Below are 15507 nucleotides of genomic sequence, written 5' to 3' on the forward strand. Positions count from 1 at the left end.
TGGTGGTTAGGTCTGATATAGCACCTGGCAAGAGGGGGGGGGGGTGGAGCCTAAAAGCGTTTCCTGTTTTGTTTCCTGTCTGTGGAATACCTCATGAGTGATGACTGGGTCGAGGACGAGGGACGTAGAGGTAATGATGGGATTACCAATAGGGGAGGCAGGGATGTGAGGCATGGGAAGGGGGATAGAAGGTTGTAGAGAGATGGGGGATGTGAGGACAGAATTGAGGGTATGAGGAAAGGGGAAGAGCGGAGAGGGGTGAGGAGCAGTAAAGAAATGAGAAAGAATAATCAGAAGCCTCCGGTCCTGTATTAGAATTGCAAGCAAAGAAATGAGGAGCATAATCCTCGCCTCGTGTCCTTAATAGAATTGAACATTCTTGTCACAAATGTTTGCAAATTTGTAATTGTTCATTCTGTGGACTTCTTGTTCAGGCTATAGGTTAGACTGTTAATAAGCAAAGAAACAGGCAATCAAAATGGTGTACTCTGTTTTGCATGTCATGCCTTTACACTATTGGTGTAATGCTGAGGAATTACGATTTAAAGCCTCATGGGAAATGTAGTTATGTGTTTGTTTTTTTACTGTTTCTGATTGGCTGCTATTTTGGAATAGTAAAGCTGGAGAAAATATAATCCTCGCCTCCCTGTCCTTAAAAGAATGTAAACTTATTGTTCCATGTCCTATAAATATTTCTATTCTTTTTATAGACAGGGTGATCCCCTTAAGGTTGGCTGCTTTGCTGTCACCGATCACACTGCGCGTTTTGTCAAGACCAACGCATAGTTGTTTACAAACCGCATGACAGGAGTTATGAAACTTCGCTGCCTTGGCTGCTAGGCCATTCACTTCCTTAAGTGGGCGGTTCTTGTTTCAGGCCTTTTTCCTCAATTAGCAACTGTAAACACTACTCTTCTCGCCTTCAGGAGCTGCGTCTACTCGTGATGTGTGAGAAGAGCGCAAACTGCGTTGAAAAATAAACGAAGACAAGCCCCGCCCTATAACGGCGTGCATGGGTGGTCAGCACCAGCAGTGGTCTGCCCGCTGCTGCTAGCTCTGTATGGCAGCAGCGCTCCTGGCTCTGGGTTTCCCACGGCTGCTCTGGTGCCGGGCATCTGCTGCCTCAGCCGGGGGCGGCCGTCTCTCCAGCAGTGGGCTTCCCGCAGGTGTCCGTGGGAGGGCCTCGCTGGGGGCAGCCATGCAGCGCGCGGCAGAGGCAGGGGGCTCCTTCGCCTCTCTCCGCTTCGATAACCTGGCCCTGCGCGCACTGCCGGTGGAGCCAGGCTCCGGCAAGGGAGAGGAGGCGTCCCGGCCGCGCCAGGTCCGCGGGGCCTGCTTCTCGCGGGTGTGGCCGTCCCCTCTGGAGCGGCCGCAGGTGGTGGCGCTCTCGGCGCCCGCCCTGGCGCTGCTGGGGCTGGAGGCGGCGGGGCTGCAGGAGCAGGAGGCTGCCCTCTACCTGAGCGGGTGCCGCCTGCCGCCCGGTGCCGAGCCCGCCGCTCACTGCTACTGCGGACACCAGTTTGGGAGCTTTGCTGGGCAGCTGGGGGACGGCGCTGCCATGTACCTGGGAGAGGTGCTGGGCCCCCAAGGGGATCGCTGGGAGATCCAGCTCAAGGGCGCCGGACTCACCCCTTACTCCAGGTAAAGCGGCTCATGTCTGCTACGCACTTGCGCATATACTCTGTGTTTTACATGGTCTGATATACTGAACCTACCTGTGCTTCCTTAGTGTGACAGGAAGAATGCCAGCAGGTGTCAGGAGTTAGGAAGTACTCTGCAGAGTGAGAACTGCAGTGTGCTTCTTAAGTAAACACTACTCTTATTTCGTTACACCATAGTTTATTGGTGAACAGTTACAAAATCTCCGGTAAGGCATTACAATTGTCCTCCACTGCGGTCGCTTCGCCAACTCCTTTCAACTCTCTCCCAACTGTCCCTCCTCATCGCATTCTAGATCCTTAAAATACGTTGACCTGGGACACCACACATCTCCCTCCTTTAACATACAAACAATAACCTTTGAAGAAGGCAAAAATAACATTAAATATAACCTAACAAAAAAAAGAACATTGACATTTGAGGGTCAAGGTTGAATAGTACACTCTAAAAAATATAGTTACAAATTACTCAGTAATTCCTATAAACCCAATTATAATACATATTAGTAAGTAAAAAAATGTATAAATACTAATTAAGAATTATTGTACTTCACAACATATTATTCCGATTTCTTGAGGCGTTGCAACATACGTCTCGACCTGAACACTCTGTCCTCATTCACTGACATTGCGCTCACCCATGCACACAGTATTCTTTTCAATATCATCATCCATCAACCAAAGTTGATTACATTTTTTTAACCTCACTACTTCCAGGTCCTTCACCTCTGTCACTCTTAGTTGTTCCACTACATTTAGCCAATTTGTTGAAATGCCAAACTTTACCATCCCCAAGTTTGGCTGAATAATTATTTAATCCCTATCACTATGTAAGGTCCTATACATTTACAGCTACCATTTTTCGTCTTGACGTTTCACCTTCACATAGTCACCAAGGACCAGTTTTACATCTTACACTGTTTACTATCATATTGTTTTCTTTGTACACGTTTCTTGCTTTATTAATGTTCTCTGTAATCATTTCCCACAATATTTGTTGTTGCGTCTTTTCATTCTTCCAGGTTTGGTTATCTTCTGTTATAAGGTCTCTTCCTCTCAATATTTTCCCTTTTCTTTGGCACGTTTTTGCATAATGTTCTATTAAGCCACAAAATAAACATTTCTGTTTCCATGCTGGACTTCTTTTGTCTTTGGTGAAATGGTCTTTGCTGCCACACCTATATCAAGCTCCCCGGTATTCTCTTTTTTTTTCTTCTCCTTACTGTTATTATTTATAACTTCACATTTTTTTTCTCTGTTTTCTTAATATTGGATGACTCAATTTTGCAAAAAAAAATTCTTTTTTTTTTCTTTCTCCATAGTACAACCCGCAACTTTCTCGCATCTGTTCGGTAATGCTGCTTTTTTAGTTGTACAAAAGGGGATGATGGACGGAGCGCTTGAGCAAATCAAACACTCACCCCCAGTCAACTGATCTGGGTTTAATCCATCAGCATTCTTTAGCTCACTCGGCCACCCCAGTTCAGACATGGCTATATGCAAATCAGTCTGACCCTGTGCCTTATGGGAACAGTCCAGCCCGAACTGCCAAGCCATGTCTTCCCTGGACCGGAAACAAGCATCCTGGGACCGGTTTCGGATTCATAATCCTCATCAGCCAGGCTATCTTGAATCCAGTGGCCAAGTGAGCAAGGGACTCATGTCTGAGCATACCCTGCCACACTTAGGGCGAACAAAGCGATACAAAAGGGGATGATGGACGGAGCGCTTGAGCAAATCAAACACTCACCCCCCCTGGCTGAAGACGGCTGAAATGCAAGAAACCGGTCCTAGGAAGCTTGTTTCCGGTCCAGGGAAGGCATGGCTCGGCAGTTCGGGCTGGACTGTTCCCATGAGGCACATGGTCAGACTGATTTGCATATGGCCATGTCTGAACTGGGGTGGCAGAGTGGGCTAAAGAACGGTGATGGATTAAACCCAGATCTGTTGACTGGGTGTGAGTGTTTGATTGGTTCGGATGCTCCGTCCATTACCACCCCCTTTTGTACCGCTTTGTTTGCCTTAAGTTGGCAGGGTATGCTCAGACGTGAGTCCCTTGCTCACTTTGCCACTGGATTCAAGCAAGCCTGGCTGAAGACGGCTGAAATGCCAGAAACCGGTCCTAGAAAGCTTGTTTCCGGGGAAGGCATGGCTTGGCAGTTCGGGCTGGACTGTTCCCATGAGGCACAGGGTCAGACTGATTTGCATATGGCCATGTCTGAACTGGGGTGGCAGAGTGGGCTAAAGAACGGTGATGGATTGAACCCAGATCTGTTGACTGGGTGTGAGTGTTTGATTGGTTCGGATGCTCCGTCCATTACCACCCCCTTTTGTACCGCTTTGTTCGCCTTAAGTTGGCAGGGTATGCTCAGATGTGAGTCCCTTGCTCACTTTGCCACTGGATTCAAGCAAGCCTGGCTGAAGACGGCTGAAATGCCAGAAACCGGTCCTAGGAAGCTTGTTTCCGGTCCAGGGAAGGCATGGCTTGGCAGTTCGGGCTGGACTGTTCCCATGAGGCACAGGGTCAGACTGATTTGCATATGGCCATGTCTGAACTGGGGTGGCAGAGTGGGCTAAAGAACGGTGATGGATTAAACCCAGATCTGTTGACTGGGTGTGAGTGTTTGATTGGTTCGGATGCTCCGTCCATTACCACCCCCTTTTGTACCGCTTTGTTCGCCTTAAGTTGGCAGGATATGCTCAGATGTGAGTCCCTTGCTCACTTTGCCACTGGATTCAAGCAAGCCTGGCTGAAGACGGCTGAAATGCCAGAAACCGGTCCTAGGAAGCTTGTTTCCGGTCCAGGGAAGGCATGGCTTGGCAGTTCGGGCTGGACTGTTCCCATGAGGCACAGGGTCAAACTGATTTGCATATGGCCATGTCTGAACTGGGGTGGCAGAGTGGGCTAAAGAACGGGGATGGATTAAACCCAGATCTGTTGACTGGGTGTGAGTGTTTGATTGGTTCGGATGCTCCGTCCATTACCACCCCCTTTTGTACCGCTTTTTAGTTATAGCTATGGCATCTTTAACATTTAAATCTCCATACGCCCTCAATCGTTCTTGTACATTGCTGTCATTAATATGCATAAAAATTTGGTCTCTTATTAATTTATCATATAAGTTGCCAAATCTGGAGATAGTGCCAGTTTCTTTAATTCTCCAGCATATTCTTCTATTGACTCTTGGACCCATTGCCTTCTTTGGAAAAAAAAAATGAGAGATCAATAGATATGCACACTGGCGAAAAATGATTGTCTAAATCCGCAATGGCATTTCGAAATCACTTTCTGTAGACTGCCATGTTGTTGCTTTTATTTATTTATTTTTTTTTTTTTTACTCTTTGTTCATATATTCTTAGCCCCTCAGATCCTAGGGTAGGTAGTAATCTTTTTTTTTTTTCCTATGAAGTGTTAACTCTTCTCCCACATCATCTTCAATTGTGGCAGCATATTTAAACAAGCATTTGCAATGCAACAGGTTTCGCATTTACGCGAGTTTGAGCTATAAGCATTGTAAATGACAATGCCTTTTATTTATGTTTTGGTTTTTGAAGCATAAATAAAACGCATTGTCATTTACAGTGCCAATAGCTCAAACTCACGTAAATGCGAGATCTACTGCATTGCAAATTCTTGTTATATACTTCTTAATACGGGATTACTTGGTATGCTAAAGCTGAGGTGTGAGCAGATTATATAACCAGCACAAAATATGATGAGACTGCGATGAATGGGAATTGAATTGACATGTACGTGAGTCTGGTACGTATGGCACTCAAAAAAGAAACACGCCTTTCAGCTAAAAAAAAACGTTGAAACCGATTTACTGACACCACCGAGATGTTAAGCTACAAAAAGCAAATGTTTTCCACAAGAGAGGCATGTGTCGGTCGTCTTTATCATTATCAAAAGGAAAATGCCCTGTTTATTCACAGTCTTGTGAAGGCCTGGTGCGTTCTCAAACAATAAGATTTTTCTCACAGGCCAGTTCTTATGCCACGGAGGTGTGACAAGCTGATACAGTACATATAAAGGGGGTTTTAAAACCATAAATCAACTGGGGCTTCTAAGCACTGTGAAAAGGACCAGACGGGAACACAAAAGGACAGAGGCCAGGATCCACCTGGTAAATTATGACGCGCTGCTGTTCTGCCTTCTGATTGGAGGGTTCCCTCTCAGCCTTGAAGGTCTGGGACGGGCTGGGCTCGGATCTCGTCAGAGCAGTTTTATTTAACGAGAAACCGACCCGAGGGAGCTCTGTACACGAGCACCAGTTACATAACACAGGGACACATTCATATTGTGAACAAGGCAAGGTGAAGCGATTTGCCTGGAATCACAGCGTGCTGAGCCAATGCCGGGACTCAAGTCTGATTTGCCTAGTTCCAAAGTCAGCAGCTCTGTATTGACCCATCCTCTCCCAGCTAATAACATCAAGGGCTTCTAGGCACTGAGTCTGAGCACAGGCAGCGCTCACCACAGCAAGAGAAAACAAGGAAAGTCCACTGCGCCGCATTTGTTTAATAAAAGGCTGCTCTAGATGGAGAGCTTGCAAGATGTAACTGTATACAGTAGAGTACAGTTGTGTATGGGGGTGTAGGAAAAGCGGAGCAAATAAGAGGTAAACGCAGAAATGGGAGAAGGCGAAAACAGTGGAAACGAGGGAACCGAGAAGGAGGCTGCAACAGAAGAAGCAGGATAAAGAACATGCAAAAACGCGCTTTGTGCAGAAACGCCGCACATGCACATCTTCTATCCATCCGTGTTTTGGTAGTAAATCTGCGGCGGCACCTATCTGATGTCACGTGTAATCCCACGTAGCACGTGCACATATTCTGTCTGCGTGCACACTTTGGAATCCGTATTGATTCCAAAAGGCACTCGCATGGCGAGAGCAGCGCATTTGCGCTGATAACGGCAGGTGAGACTTAAAAAAAAAAAAATTGCTTTGTGTCCAGTTCGTAATGGACTCTCTTGCCCGTGGTAAAAATGGTTGTTGTGGAGTGAGCGCACACAATTCTATGATTAAGTTTGAAGGACAAACACTATTTTGAATATAAAACAGTCTTTAGGGAATTTAAAACTTCAAGTTTAATGAGATTTCCCACATATAATGGTCTTACTGATGTATGGTGAGTTCTGCTGCTGGAACCGCTGTTATCCGTCTCTGTGAGGGTCAGTTTCACTTTTCCCCCATGTTTGTTTACTCCCCCCCCCCCCCCCCCCCCCCAATGGCAGCATGCTTTCACGTCAGCCAGCGTGTGATGTGCGCATAGCCTGCTGGGACGCACTACACTAGAAGCATGTGTGCAGCGATGCGTGAGGAAATGAGCGAGTCTTAGCTCGCGGATGACTTTTGAATGAGCTGCGTACGTGGCAGGATGTAGCCGGTAATTTTATTTGTATTTAAACTTACCTGTCCCTCACGCTGTATACAATAGTTTCCAAGGCATCTGAAGTGATACATCTGGTGAAAAAGTTTGCTGTTAAAATGCTGGCGCTGGTTGCCACACCTTGAAGTTTTTCACCATGAAGTAACTGCTTCGATGCCAGCAATGTCGAGTTCAAGGTTATTTTGAGGGTTTCATATCATATTGGTCTCTGAACTAAACCTGTAGTCTCTAGAATGCATAGATTTGACAGTAGTGCTGCCCTCTACCTCACCCTGGAGTAAGTATTCACTACTTGCTGACTTTAGTTATTCAAGTGTACAAAGGAAGTAACTAGATTATTGGATTGGAATGAAATAAAACCTTAGGCCTCACAATCCCCCATGACTTTAGTCTCTTATATCTAAGTGCTTAGAAACAGGCTCAGTTAAGGTATTGAGTGCTATAAAAATCCTTGAGAAAGGCATCTACCCCCCCCCCCCACAAGGTGCACAATTCACACAGGTGTGCAGACACAAACATTCAACCTCCACCATTAGTCGGGGCACTAGGAAACTTGATGTTTAATTCTGGTTTTACCACTGAGCCAAAATATGCTGGTAGCATCCTCAGTTTAAAATCTGGGCAGGTTCCACAACATAGTGACATTTCTTAAGTGAAAGTAGACCCTGAGTATAACCATCTGAACCACTTGCACAGCAGATCTTGTTATAAGATGGATGGAAGCTATGGAACTAGAAGGCATGGTCTTATTAGTCCTGAAAACTGTTTGCTCTTGGTCAATCACTTTATCGCTTTTTGACTATAATTATTTACTCCATCTTTTATTATCCTAACATCAATAGGAAGAACTAAAATCAAGCTAATCACTGGTAGCAAATATGCAGTAAGAAAAAACAGGACAGTAGCCCAAAAGTCAATTAATTTTACCCGTGGGAAGAGAACACCCAGTCTCAAAGCCCACTCGCTAAAATGTGGTGTACTGACAAAGTGATGGACCGTGTAGCAAAGAGTCCTGCACTGTTGTGTTGGTGCACTTATGACAGCAAATTGTTTGACCTAATCATGTCCTTTGTGTGACTTGTCCCTTTAATTCCAGTTATGTGTGGGTAAACCTCTGGGGCCTGGCTCAGCTCACCCTTCTCTTGAATCCTAAGGACAAAAATGAGCCACTCCTTCATGTAGCTTCTGTTTGCCATTCGTCCTCTAACCTCATGCACCAAAAACGAAATACACGGCATTGACTTTGATGTAAAAACAATGGGAAAGGATACCCATCTAGTGGCTGAATTGCACAAAGTGAAACCAGAAAACCTGGGATCAATCCTGGCTTGCCTGCGTGACCATATTGTGTGATCCTAGTCAATTGTTTCAGTTGACATTACCTTTTTTTTAGGACTCGCCTGAGCCAGCGCATGCGCTGGTCTGACAAAACATTTAGTGAGTGCGGGCTTTAGAAATGCGACCACAAGCTTATGCTTGTGGCCTAAAGCTTGCTGTTACGCGCGCAAGTCCGCGCACAGCCTTTCCTCTCTTTTGCTCTCCAGACCAGCGCATGCCCCTCCCCACCACAGAGTGCGTCTCGCGGCCGCAGGTCTGTATTCTGACACTGCTTGCTCTTTCACTGTCCCACTTTCACTTTCGCGGCCGCGTCACTTTCACGGCCGCGCGGCCAATGCTTGTTAAAACATTGTCCTAGTCCTGCAGAGCTTTGTGCCAACACAATGCATAGATTTAGGTGCCTTTACTTGACTCGCCGCAGATGTACTTCACCATAAAAATATGCAGGCCGCAGACTGAAATGAGAATGGATTGCGGATGGGACGTAGCCAGCCTGCTGCCTGCTTACAGCCCTTTGAAGACGCCTTCAGCAAGAAAGTCTCATGCGTTTGAGGCCTTTTGCCGTAGCAGCACCCGTTGCATGTGCGGTGCAGAGCGTGCACTGTTCTTCAGCTCGCGCAGCCCTCGAGCTCTTTCACTTCAACTAGTCTAGACCGCAAACCTTGGATGCAGCGGCACATCGACGCCCACACCGAGAGTTTGATTCACCCAGGCAGGAAGAGCATTTCACTTTCTCTGGATTCTCAGTCTGCACTTTGTGCATATTGACTTTGGGGAATTGGCTGCCTTGGAACACCTTCCGGATGCAGAGTTGCCAGTTAAGGGGAAAGTAGAAACGCCCTTTCATCACGAGAGGAACCATCACTCTGGCAGTCACCTTGAATCCGCGTTTCACAGCATCAAAACCTATCTGCGTTGCTGATAAATGCCCCATATGTTTTTTGACATCTTTTAGCTGGCTTTGTCTTTTTGCTAATAAAAAAAGCGTGAATTCTGTGACTTTCCGTTTTACTTGCACTGCTATAAGTGTGTGTAAACAAATGGTAACTTTAGAAATGTTTTGGAGCAAAAACCCAGAACCGGCTTAATGCCTCACACAGGAAGTGTGGCCACTGGCAGCTGTGTGATGGGGCTCGTGCGTGTCCCTAAGTGAGTAGTAAATGTCTCTATGGGCACCTCTTTCATTTTTGCGTATACATGGATGAATTAACATGTAGTTTTCTTTGCATAGTTCCATACTTGTGTGATGATTGTGTGCGTAGGTACCTGAATGTGTTGATCAATTTTAATAAGTGAATGCATAGAAGTCTATTACTGTTGAGATGCCTACATGGTGCAAGTTCATTTGCATATTTTTCTGTATGTTGTGTGTAAATGTGTGCATGGCGAATACAAATTGTTAAAATTTGGGTTACTGGTTGACTGGAGTGTGAGCCCTGGCGAAAAAGCAACCATAGTCCTAGTCTGGGTAAGGCACAAGTGGATGTATGACGTTACAACGCATACATTCACAACGCATACCATTACAATGAAACTTTTACAACGCATGCCATTACAACGCATGCCATTACAACGTAGCTGCTATTACAACGCATGCCATTACAACGTAAGTATGGGTAAGTAATTTATAGTGTAAGTGTTGGATCGTGTAAGGGTTAAAATTAAATTAAATACCCACACTTACGTTGTAATGGCATGCGTTGTAATGGCATGCGTTGTAATGGATCCTTCATTGTAAAAGTTTTGTTGTAATGGTAGTGCGTTGTTTTAGTGGCGTTGTAAAGGATGTTTCCCGGCAAAAGCCAACCCCAAATTAACCTGTTCTCAACCCCATCCCCTCAGTCAGGCTTAACTTATAGGCAATGTGTAAAGTATTTGTGCAACACATCAAACAGTGAAAACACCACCTAAAAAGTTCCCACACCAGGTTAGAACAAACATTGTCATAGCCAATAGGTTTCGCCTTTGGGACCTTATAAGTGTTTAGTTATCCAGCACAATATCCTTGGTTCAAAAACATCAACTGTAGCATGGCTAAACACTTATAAGGGCCCAAAGGCGTGACCTATTGGCTATGCCAATTCTTGTTTAGGTCTAGGCTCTAGATGGCATGTATGCCGAGACATGCTGTATCTGCTTTGCAGGCTTGCAGCCCGTCCATAGGCCTCCCATTTGTTGTCACCATTGTCGCTCCATTTTTCATTCTTTCGTTTTGTCAAGGGCATGCATAAGTCATGTCACTTACGTTGTTTAGCCCTCCCTGAGAGCACCGCCCAACTACTTCAGCTCTCCGCTGACACATCATGCACATCATGCACTATCTAGAAGTGAGTGTGTAAAAGGCACACACAGTGCTACCTTCCCTCTTCCGAAAGGTTCAAAAACAAGAGAATGTATGTAAAATAAGTGTTATGTTAAATGTGCATTTATTATGATGAGAACGTCATGAGAGCAGACCAAGAATATGAGCCGGCCGGAGGACCCGAATCTACAAGAAACATTTCTAGTACCCTTTGCATACCTACTTGAACACGAGAGCCAGAGACACTGTCGGCTGACTCACAGTTCCCGTATCCCTCTGTATGGGGAGGAGTTTGGCACAAAGTTTCTTCTGGTACCCGTAGTGCAGGGCTGGCGCTAGGCATGGGCAGCGTGGGCAGCTGCCCAGGGCCTCGCACTCAGCCCACCAGCATGTGGCCTTGCACTGGTGATGTGTCCTGTCGGTTCCCTGGCAATCCATTTCAAAGAAAGGTGTCACCTTTCTTTGAAATGGAGGGCCCCCCCCTCCCCGGGCCTCTCAGGGATGGTATCTGGATACATAAGGGAGGGAGACGCTCCCTTCAATTGAAAGGAGACCCTTTCACACACACTGTGGGAGGCCCATTGTCCATCATTTTGGCGCCCCCATAGTTTTAACTTTTAGCCCACAAGCAATTCTCACACCTATCGGACTGAAGGTGTGAGAAATTCTTGTGGGCTCAAAGTTAAAACTGTGGGGGCCGACAAAATGCTGGACAATAGGCCTCCCACAGTGTCTGTGAATGGTCTCCTTGCAAGGGGCCACTTATCTACATTAGAGGGGCCTCGCACATTTTCTTTTAGCCCAGGGCCTCGCAAATCCTAGAACCGGCCCTGCCGTAGTGGACAGACACATCTCAATGAAAAACCCTTACAGGTGTGGACTCATCGAGGGAATGACAAGTGCAAAAAATCCATTGTGGACTTGACAATTAGAACTGTTGCAGTGAAAAAGAAGAGCCTGTGAGATTACTAATACTGAGCTGATCGGGTGTTCGGTGATGTTCTGTAACTATTTAAAGGGCTGGATCACAATCGATGTTCCCGCGAATAGTACGGCACAGAAGTACGAAGTATGTATCAGACCGGAGCACATATTCATATAAGACAATTTCCATTTGCTGCCTCCAGAGCTATCCCGTGGCATCATCCGGTGAACAAGGCCTTGAGTTAGCAGTGCATTTTCTAGTCAGCAGCAGGATGCATTGTGGGATTTACAGATTTGTTTTTAACATTGTATTGCTAGGTTTAGAAATCCCAGGCATCCGAACGCTTTGTCTCTCCGAGTGTTTAGCTCTCCCAAATAGAACTGCCAAACTACTTTTAAACATATAAAGTGAATGAATGAATGAATGAAATTAAATTTATATTGCGCAAACTTTGCCCAAAGGCATTAAGGCGCATGGGATGGAAAAGGCTGAAAGCAATACAAAAACCAGGGGGGGGAGTCTATAGGTATGCTTCTGTGTAAAGCCAGGTCTTTAAGGCTTTGCGGAAGTGATCAAGAGACGCCAGACCCTTGAGCTCGTCAGGAAGAAGGTTCCAAAGCTTCGGGGCAAGAGCAAAGAAGGCCTTCCCTCCCCATCTGGCCTTCCTCGTCCGCGGAATGGACAGAAGGTTCTTGTTGGCAGAGCGCAAGGCCCTGCCAGGGGTATAAAAAGACACAAGAGACCTGGGGCCAGATGTAGGTCGGTCGGTAACGGCCGAAAATCGGTATTTTCGTCCGTTACCGACCGGTATTACAGATTTGGCATGTAGGAGCACAATTTTACAGAATCGTTATTTTTACCGATTTGGTAAATCTCAGATGTAGGTGGGACTCTTCAGAGTCCCAAAGGCCCTACAAATTCGGTATTTTAACACCCAATCCAATTGGGTGTTAAAATACCGAATTCAGGTGTGCATGCACACCTAGCCATGTGACACACAGACATGCCCTTAGGGCATGTCTGTGTGCCACATTGTGCACATGCCTATTTTTGGGGTGCCAGAGGGTGTCAAAGTGACACCCCCTGCACCCTTGCTAAAATCGGTATTTACCGATTCTGTAATTACAGAATCGGTATTGCCCATTGATTCCTATGGGCTTCACAGCCCATAGGAATCAATAGGAAATACCGATTCGGTATTTCCAGATTCGGTAAATACCAAATCTTAAAGATTCGGTATTTACACATCTGGAAATACCTACATCACCCCCCTTCATATTTACCACTTCTTAAATACCGAATCGGTAAAATTCGGTATTTAAGAAGTGGTAAATAAGAATTACCTACATCGGGCCCCAGATGCCTTCTGCACCAGATCCGTGAAGGGCACAGTGGGTGAGACAGAGAACCTTAAAGTCTATCCTGGACAGCATCGGGAGCCAGTGTAGATGTTTTCTTATAGCAGAGCCTGAGGATCGCCTAGGGGCGTTGACGACGAACCTGGCTGCAGCGTTCTGCACAACTTGCAGACGTTGAGCCAGCCTCTTATTTATGCCTAGATAGAGCGCATTGCAGTAATCTAGGCGTGAAGAAATAAGGACCACTGCAAGTTGTTTTCTAGAGTCCAAGGAGAGATAGTTTGAGAGTTTAAGTAAGATCCTTAGGACCCCGCAACAGGTGGAGACGGTTCTGTTTATTTGTTTGTCAAGGGAAAGTGTGGTGTCAAGTATTACTCCTAAGTTACGAGCTGCAAGGGTGGGTGTGGGGCAGGCTCGAAGGGTGGGTGGCCACCAGTCAGCCGACCAGATCTCATGTTTGCATCCGAAAACAAGAACCTCTGTCTTTTCCCCATTTAATTTGAGGAAATGTTTGTTCATCCAGCCTGCTACAGCTTCCATGCAGTTCCTAAAGTTAGATGCCTCGGTCTCCACAGGTTGTGTGAGGGAGACCATGATCTGGGTGTCATCGGCGTACGATAGAACTTCCAGTCCAAACGATCTTACTAGCCTGGCAAGAGGGGCCACATATATGTTAAAAAGGGTAGGGCTCAAAGATGAGGGCTTAGCGGGAGAGAGGAAGTCACCCAATTTGACCATCTGCATACGCTGGTTAAGGAACGAGGCCAGGAGGCTCAGGGCGGGCCCATCCACTCCCAGCTCACTAAGACGAGCAACCAGGATGGAAGGGGACAGGGTGTCAAATGCGGCTGTAAGGTCGAGCAGGATCAGAAGAGTAGTCTGACCACTGTCGACCTTAGCGCGGATGTTATTTACCACCACTGTAAGTGCTGACTCAGTGCTGTGCGACTTCCGGAAGCCATGCTGAGAAGGATCTAGCAGGCAGAAATTGTCCAGGAAGGTGCTAAGATGGGAGTTAAGGTGGGCCTCGAGCATCTTGGCAGGAGCGGGGAGCAGGGATATCGGACGGAGGTTTTTTAAGATGGTAGGATCTAGGGAGGCTTTTTTCAGGAGTGGCTTGACTGTGGCCATTTTCCAAGAAGCTCGGAAGACACCCTTGGAGATTGCTTGATTCATGATTTCCAGAAAAGGGGGCAACAGGACCTCTCTGCACTCTTTCAAAGTTTTTAAAGGACAGGGGTCCAAAGGGGATCCAGATTTAAGTTTATCAAGAAGTTGATAAAGGAGTTCCAGAGTTAGAGGAGGACAATTTTTCATGCTGCCGCGAGGCAGGAACGTCGGGTCTTGGAGGGACGGAGTTACCGGGAGGTGGGCGGCCTCAGGATTAAAGTTGCACTCTTCTAGAGCTGTGTATATGTCCCTGATTTTAGTGTGGAAAAAAGTGGAGATCTGGTTACACAGCTCTTGGGTTGCCACAATGGGGTCAGGGAGATCAGTAAGGGATAGGGTATCAACGATTTTGAATAGCTCTCTGGGTGATCTGAGGGAGGCCATGAGGTTGGTAAAATATGAAATTTTTTCAGCTAGGACTGCAGCCTTGTATTTTTTAAGCATATCCTTGTGCTTGATTCTTTCGTTGGGGTCGAGATGAGACCTCCAGAGTCTTTCTTGCTTCCTACAGTCCTGTCTAAGCAGTCTGAGGGAGTCTGATAACCAGGGTGCCGAGGGGCGTTTCCTGGCAGAATAACAGGGCTTAGCCGGGGCCAGGATATTAATGGCATTCAAAATAGAGTTAGAGAGCTCAATGGTAGCCTTGTCTATGTCCCGCGCAAGCGAGAGATTCAAATTTGAGATGAGGGGGCCAAGGGACTCGTTGTTCAAGCCCCTAAAGTTCCTTTTAGAGACCTGGTGGCTTATACTCTTAGAGGGAAAGGCCGAAGGGCAGAAGGTAAGCTCGAGAGGGACTGCCATATGGTCCGTCCAGGATAAAGGAAGGGGAGAGCCTGTGTGTAACCTGGAATCGTTAGAAAAGACTCCATTCAAAGTGTGTTCTGCAGAGTGGGTAGGACCTTTCACTTCTTGTGAGAAGCCATAGGATGCCAAGGAGTCAAGCAAAGAAAAGGTATCAGCCGAACTGGAGTTTTCTAGATTAAAATTAAAATCACCAAGAATGGTGAGGTTAGATTTATCAATAAAAGGCTCTATTAATTCCAGGAGGTCAGGAGTAAAGTAGGACCAGGTGGCCTATATAGGAGGATGCCAGCGAAGGAGGCCGTATGGGTAAAGTTTAGCATAAAATGCAGAGCTTGAAGGGAGTCCTGCGGGGAGGAAAGGGGCTCAATACGGCAGTTTATAGAGCATTTGTGTAAGATGCCAATTCCACCCCCTTTCCGCCTTTCTCTATCCAGTCTCACGAGGGCATAGCCCTCTGGAATGGCATTAGCTAGTTCGGGCCCGGAGTAGTCAGTGGCCCAGGTTTCAGTGATAAAAACCCACGAGGGCATCCTTTCCAAGACAAAGTCACTGAAGGT

At 46.5% G+C, this 15507-nt stretch overlaps 1 protein-coding gene across 1 annotated transcript in view; it reads left to right on the top strand.

Moving 5' to 3' along the window:
* Nucleotides 1-909: 909 nt before the first annotated feature.
* SELENOO (selenoprotein O) overlaps nt 910-15507 on the top strand; it is a 169934-nt gene continuing 155336 nt past the window's right edge. The window contains exon 1 of the mRNA XM_078678991.1: nt 910-1641. Within this exon, the coding sequence (XP_078535117.1) occupies nt 1061-1641 (581 nt within the window). The 5' untranslated portion in view covers nt 910-1060. The remainder of the gene's footprint in view (nt 1642-15507) is intronic.

Source organism: Lissotriton helveticus, chromosome 1_1, assembly GCF_964261635.1.
Source record: "Lissotriton helveticus chromosome 1_1, aLisHel1.1, whole genome shotgun sequence".
NCBI lineage: Eukaryota > Metazoa > Chordata > Amphibia > Caudata > Salamandridae > Lissotriton > Lissotriton helveticus.